The sequence below is a fragment of the Colobus angolensis genome, unplaced genomic scaffold (assembly GCF_000951035.1).
Source record: "Colobus angolensis palliatus isolate OR3802 unplaced genomic scaffold, Cang.pa_1.0 Scaffold424, whole genome shotgun sequence".
Classification (NCBI taxonomy): Eukaryota; Metazoa; Chordata; class Mammalia; order Primates; family Cercopithecidae; genus Colobus; species Colobus angolensis.
This window is the reverse complement of record NW_012117644.1, coordinates 408588-415541: the sequence shown is the minus strand read 5'-3', so window position 1 is coordinate 415541 and position 6954 is coordinate 408588. Positions and strand designations below refer to the sequence as shown.

Sequence of the window (6954 nt, the reverse complement as noted above, 5' to 3'; positions counted from 1 at the left end):
CGCCCGGCCCCCAGTACCATTTATTGAAGAGATTGTCCTTTCCTGAATGTTCGTTCATGCATTTGTCTAAAATCAATTGGCTATACATATGTGGATTTTATTCCTGTGTTCTGTATTCTTTTCCATTGGTCTATATGTCTGTTTTTATGCCAGCACCATGCTGTTTTGGTTACTATTATTTTGGAGAATATTTTAAAGTCAGATGGTGTGATTCTTCTAGCTTTATTCTTTTCGCTCAAGATGGCTTTGACTATTCAGGGTTCTTTATGGTTCCATATGAATTTTAGGATTTTTTTTTCTATTTCTCTGAAGAATGTCATTGAAATTTAGGTTAGGATTACACTGAATCTGTAGATTGCTTTGGGTAGTATGAATGTTTTAACAATATTAATTCTTCCAACCCATGTACATGGGATATCTTTTCATTTATTTGTGTCTTCAATTTAGTTAATCAGTATTTTACAGTTTTCATTGTAGAGATCTTTTACCTCCTTGGTTAAATTTATTCTTAAAGGTATTTTATTATTTTTTGTAGCTATTGTAAATGGGATTGCTTTTTTGATTTCTTTTTCAGATTTGTTTACTAGTTCTAACAGTTTTTTGGTGGTGTCTGTAGTTTTTTCTAGATTTAATATCATGTTATTGGCTGGGCACAGTGGCTCACACCTGTAATTCCAGCACTTTGGGAAGCAGAGGTGGGTGGATCCCTTGAAAACAGGAGTTTGAGACCAGCCTAGATAATGTGGTAAAATCCCATCTCTACCAAAAATACAAAAAATTAGCCAGGTTGGGTGGCGTGCACACGTGTAGTCCCGGCTACTTGGAAGGCAGAGATGGGAGGATCTCTTGAGGCCCAGGAGGCAGAGGTTGCAGTCAGCTGAGATTGTGCCACTGCGCTACAGCCTGGGTGACAGATTAAGAGCCTGTCTAAAAAAAAAAAAAAAAAAAAAGATAAGCTCGTGTTGTCTGCTTGGAGGGGCTGTTTGACTTCCTCCTTTCCAATTTGGATGCCTTCCTTCTTTCCTTCCTTCTCTTCCTTCCTTTCCTTCCCTTCCTTTCCTTTCTTTCCTCTTGCCTAATTGCTCTGGCTAGGACTTTCATTACTATGTTGAAAATAGTGGTGAATGAGGGCATCCTTGTCTTGTTCCAGATTTTTAGAGGGAAAGCTTTCAACTTTTCCCTGTTCAATATATTAGATGTGGGTTTGTCATATATGGCCTTTATTGTGTTGAGGTATATTCCTTCTATATCCAATTTGATTGCAGAGCTGGGGACTGGAATCAACTAAGTCTCAGTCACTCACATATCTGACTCCTGAACTTGAAGACTCAAAACAGCTAGGGCTACTCACGGATGTGTATCTCTACATAGACTTCCACATGATGTCTCCAGCAGGGTGGCTTCAGGGTAGCCAGGCTTCTTACATGTTGGTTCAGGGCCCCTCAGGCATGTGTCCCAAAAGAGAGAGAGCCGGGTGAAATTTGTATTGCTTTTTCTAACCTAGACTTGGGTGTCATGCAACATCATTGCTGCTACATTCTATTTGTTAGAAGATGAGTCACTAATGTCAGCCTATATTAAAGGGGAGGGAAATCCATCTTTAATGGGAGGATTGTGAAACAATTTGTGGACATATTTTAAAACCATCACAGTTGGCCTGGCGCAGTGGCTCATGCCTGTAATCCTAGCACTTTGGGAGGCCGAGGTGGGTGGATTGCCTGAGCTCAGGAGTTTGAGACCAGCCTGGGCAATGGTGAAACCCCATCTTTACTAAAATACAAAAAGTTAGCTGGGTTGGGTGGCACGTGCCTGTGATCCCAGCTACTCAGGAGGCTGAGACAAGAGAATCACTTGAACTTGGGAGGTGGAGGTTGCATTGAGCCGAAATGACGCCACTGTACTCCAGCCTGGGCGACGAGCGAGACTCTGTGTCAAGAGAAACAAACAAACAAACAATCATCACAGTAAATTAACCTGTCTAAATCTAATGTAATTTGGGGCAAATGGCATTATCTTCAAGAGTATTACTGTTCTCATTTATAAATTAAGAGTGATAATTCATTGGTTGTGAAGATTTGATGAAAAAATATTGGGGAAATTAGAATATTGCTTAATATATAAGCAAGTACTCAAACATTTTAAATTCTTCCTTCCTTTTTTCTTTCCCCTTTTAGCTTATTGATTTTCAGTTAACTGTCATTTTTGTCTTTCCATAACTAAAAAATACGAGAAAGGAATTTCTAATTTATATATATTTTTCAAGTGAGACATGTAACAAAGAGGAAGTGATAGTTTAGTTGGCAACTAAGACATGTGCATAAGGAAGGATACATGAGTGATGTGATACACTTGTATGTTGGGTAGATGGAATGTGTTATGGCTAGCTAGAGGCAGGTGACCTGTATGGAGATCTTGACCGGCTGACTCCTAGGTATCTCTTGTGACTTGTGTATTTTTCCCTTGCAGTTCCTGAGGGAAGACCTCAATTACCATGACCCAACAGTGAAACACAGCACCTTCCATGGTGAGGATAAGCTCATCAGCGTGGAGGACCTGTGGAAGGCATGGAAGTCATCAGAAGGTAATAGGCAGCCTGGTCATCAGTCCTAGTTGCGGGAAGGTTTAGAGAAGAGAGAAGCAGCAACTTGGCCTTAAAAGAACATGTATATAAAATGCTTAGTAAAGGGCAAATTATTGAAATGATTCTACATACAGTCACTAAATATGACTGAATATAGTCACTCTGCTGGGCATGGGGGAAGGTTCTCCAGAGTTGGAGTTTTTCTTCATTAGAATACTTTTTGAATTCTATCCTATTCCTACCCCTTTCCTCACCCACCTGACCCTGGCATAGGAATCTTCCAGGTTCTGCTGCTTCATCTCCAGAGATAGGGAGCTTGCTGGTCTCTGAGGCAGCCCCTTTCTTCTCTAGCTTCCCGCTTAGTCCCAGCTCTGCTGAGTCCTAGATTCAAAGATTCAAAGATTCAAAGATTGGGTGATGGTACAGACAGACTCTCTCCTTTTGTATACTATCTTGATTGAAAGCTTTTCTATATCATTTTGGTTGAAAGCACTAGTGTAGAGTCTGTCTTTTTTTCCAGGTTAAGTAGCCCTACTTCTTGAAGAAAACATTTTCTCAGTCTCCTTCTCATCTTGATTTCCTGCCTATAAGCACTTTTGTTAATGTGTTTCTTAGATCCTATAGTTGGCTGCAGATCTCCAAGTGTGATTTTATCATCACAGAGTTGAGCAGGACTGTCACCTTCTTGTTTCTGAATCCTGTGCATCCGTTAATGCAGTCTGATTAGATACTGGTGTCTCACTAGTCCTACCACTCTACTGACACATGTTGAGCTTAATGAAAACTTCAGATTTGTGTAAAACTGCTAAACCATGATTACCATTTTTTTTTCTGGAGCATTTCCTTCAGAGTTCTTAGTGAAAGAGCATGTCTAATTGTGCGAGACTTGACAGGGAAGGGGAAACCAGTGCTTTAGCTTCCTCTCCATTTATATTATGGCTAGGGCACAGATAACATTATAAGACTAGAAGCAATCTCTCTTCTCGGGATCTCTTAGGGCAGGTTCTGATGCTAACAGGGTTAAATGTAAGTAACTATCAGGATCCCTGGTTTTTATTTGAGGAACCTTAGGCCTGTTTGTATAAAGTTACTTGTCATTATCATGCATTTAGTGGAGCCAGAACTTTGGCCTAGAACTTCAGCTCTGTAGCCAATGCTTTTCAAGACCCTCTTGGTTGAAAGCATTAGTCTAGGGTAGAGAAGACTAGTTTTGGTAGGAATGAGGCAGTTTCTATTTTTATTTACCTTTTAATTTAGGCTTATAGAATTTGAGATCTGAAAGGGATAATCCATATTGTAGATAGAGAGCATTAAATGTGAAGCAGGAAGACCTGGATTCTAATCCTGATTATGGGATGGACAGGCTGATGCTTCCTGTTAACTCTATGTTTTATCAATGTAGAAGAAAAATTAGGCAGCTGTAGGAGAGAGCTTCCTGGATATCTTTGGAAGCTGAGTTCCTTCTGGGGGCTTTTCTTTAATAGCTCTCGAGCAACTCAGGCTGTCTACTGATGAAGGTCAAGCAGTGACATGAGCTTTAGAACTTCACCAGCAGTACCAGGAAAAAAATCTTCCATTAGCATCATTTAGTTTTGGATTTCTTATTTTTCTCTAATAACATGAGGACAGGGTGGCTGGTTTTTAAGAGTGGGTTTCAAAAGCAGAAACTTAGAATTAAAAATGGCAGGGAGAGCATTCTGGCCTTCTCTGAAAGCTCACGTAGAAGTATCTAGGAAAGGAAAGTGAGAGGGCAGAAACAGAGGGACTAAATCATAATGCTAGAAAACAGCTCCAGGCAGTTTTCTCGTAAGGACTTTATTTTTGGACTTAGCAACTATTTGGAACACTTCCAATGTATTCTAAATTACAGGAAAATGAAAGACAATGGAGTGAGGTTTTTTGGGGGAGAGTCCTCATTAAACACGAGTGGAGAAAAGCATTTCAGTGCACAGTGATGTAGTTCACAGCTAAGATGAGAAATGATATATATGTACCCTTTCAGAATTTGCTCAGTGTGATTGGGCGCTGTGGCTCACGCCTGTAATCCCAGCACTTTGGGAGGCCGAGGCAGGTGGACCACGAGGTCAGGAGATCGAGACCATCCTGCCTAACACGGCGAAACCCAGTCTCTACTGAAAAAATACAAAAAAAGCCGGGCATGGTGGCATGCACCTGTAGTCCCAGCTACTCGGGAGGCTGAGGCAGGAGAACGGTGTGAACCTGGGAGGCAGAGCTTGCAGTGAGCTGAGATTGTGTCACTGCACTCCACCCTGGGCGACAGAGTGAGACTCCGTCTCAAAAAAAAAAAAAATTAAAAAAATAAAGAATTTGCTCAGTGTGTGTTATACTTGGTGATTTGACAGACTAAAAGTAAGAGTTTTTATATGTCCTCGTCCTCCCAATAATTTGCTTCATTATTCAGAGAAAGGCCCCTAATCTCTCTGGAATGATGATTTCCAGGGCTACAAAAAGCATGTAATATTCTGGCACTGGCTCAAACTAGCTGTTCTGAGTTTAGCTAGATGATGTAGATGTCAGCAGTGGTCATTTGTGTTCAGAACATTAGCTGGCTAGTGTCAGTACCATCTGTGTAATTAGCATTGTTAACATTTTTCTGACTAATGTTGGGAGCCAATCTTTTCTCTGTGTTATATAGATCTTAGCAGAAAAGTTTTCTAATCTCTATCTTAGCCAGCTCTGGACTTTAGTAATAAAAACAGCAGCAGCAACAACAAAAACTGAAAAACTACTTTAACATTTAAATAGTATTTAATATGTGCTAGGCACTGTTTCTAAATGTTTTACATATATTAACTTATTTATTTCTCACAGAAACCATATGAAGTATAGATATTATGATTATATAGAGTTAGCACAGACTTCACAAGTTCACAGCCCCCAATAAGATTCCTCTCACTTCAGACAGCAGCCATAATTTCAAGCTGTTCCCAGGTCACCTGCACTTCTGACCAGCTGGCTACAATTCATGTATTACCATGGCCTTCTCAGGTTTGATAATTAACTAGGACTACTCTGAGAATTCAGGAAAGCCCTATACGTATGATCACAATTTTATTATAAAAGTTACAAATCAGGACCAGCCAAAAGAAGAAATTTATAGGGCAAGATCTGGGAGAGACCTGAATATGGCACTTTTGTGTCATCTCCTTGTGGAATCAGGACACATCTCCCTTTCCAGCACGTTGGAGTGTTTGCCAGCCAGGAAACTCAACTGAACTTTGGTGTTCAGTATTTTTCTTAGGGTTTCATTACATAGGCAAGTTTGATTAAATTATTAGGCACACGATTGAACTTAATTTCCAGCTCCCTTTTTCTTCATAAAGGTTGGATTGGTATCACGTGGCTCAGAGCCTCAATGCTCTAGTCATGTGGTTGATTTTTCTAGTGCCCAACCCCCGTCCTGAGTCATCTTATTAGCCTGAACTCATATGTGATCCAAGGGACCCAAATAAAGACATTCCTATCACTGGGAATATTCCAGAAGTTCATTGGGTACCTCCCAGTAACACAGGACAAAGATCTGCCAAATTCTTTATTATAAAACATTGAATAATTAAGTATGGAAGAACTGGTAAAGCAGGGTTGAAGAAGGACCAAGAAGGAGGGCCACTCCAGGAAATCCAGCAGCAGAGACTAGGGGATTGGCCTTTTCTTTTTTTTCTTTTCTTTTCTTTTTTTTTTTGAGATGGAGTCTCACTCTGTTGCCCAGGCTGGAGTGCAGTGGAATGATCTCGGTTCACTGCAACCTCTGCCTCCCAAGTTCAAGAGATTCTCCTGCATCAGCCTCCAGAGTAGCTGAGATTACAGGCATGAACCACCATGCCCAGCTAATTTTTGTATTTTTAGTGGAGACGGGGTTTCACCATGTTGGACCAGGCTGGTCTCGAACTCCTGACCTCAGGTGATCCTCCCGTCTCAGTCTCCCAAAGTTCTGGGGTTACAGGTGTGAGCCACCACACCTGGCCAATACTTCTTAAGTAATAATTTATTTCCTCATTTTTATGAATCAAGACTTCCTATCAATCTTTGATTCTATGAAATATGATTGCAGCTAAAAGCAAAAGAACCTGGTAGTCTAGTGTGCCTGTGGACTTTGCCACAGTAGTTGTTTACAAGTTTTTGTTTCCAAAAGCCTGGTAGAAAATAAATATTGCAGGCCAGGCACGGTGGCTCATGCCTGTAATCCCAGCTGAGGGATTTTGGGAGGCTGAGGCGAGCAGATCATGAGGTCAGGAGTTCAAGATCAGCCTGGCCAACATGGTGAAACCCCATCTCTACTAAAAATACAAAAAAATTAGCTGGGCATGGTGGTGGGCACCTGTAATCCCAGCTACTCAGGAGGCTGAGGCAGG

General features: G+C 40.9%; 1 protein-coding gene across 3 annotated transcripts in view; it reads left to right on the top strand.

The window, feature by feature from the left end:
* The window catches only part of STIM1 (stromal interaction molecule 1), a 222222-nt gene that overhangs the window by 156071 nt on the left and 59197 nt on the right, over positions 1-6954 (top strand). For all 3 annotated transcript variants that reach the window (XM_011956745.1, XM_011956746.1, XM_011956743.1), the window contains exon 3: positions 2467-2581. In XM_011956745.1, the coding sequence (XP_011812135.1) occupies positions 2467-2581 (115 nt within the window). The remainder of the gene's footprint in view (positions 1-2466; positions 2582-6954) is intronic.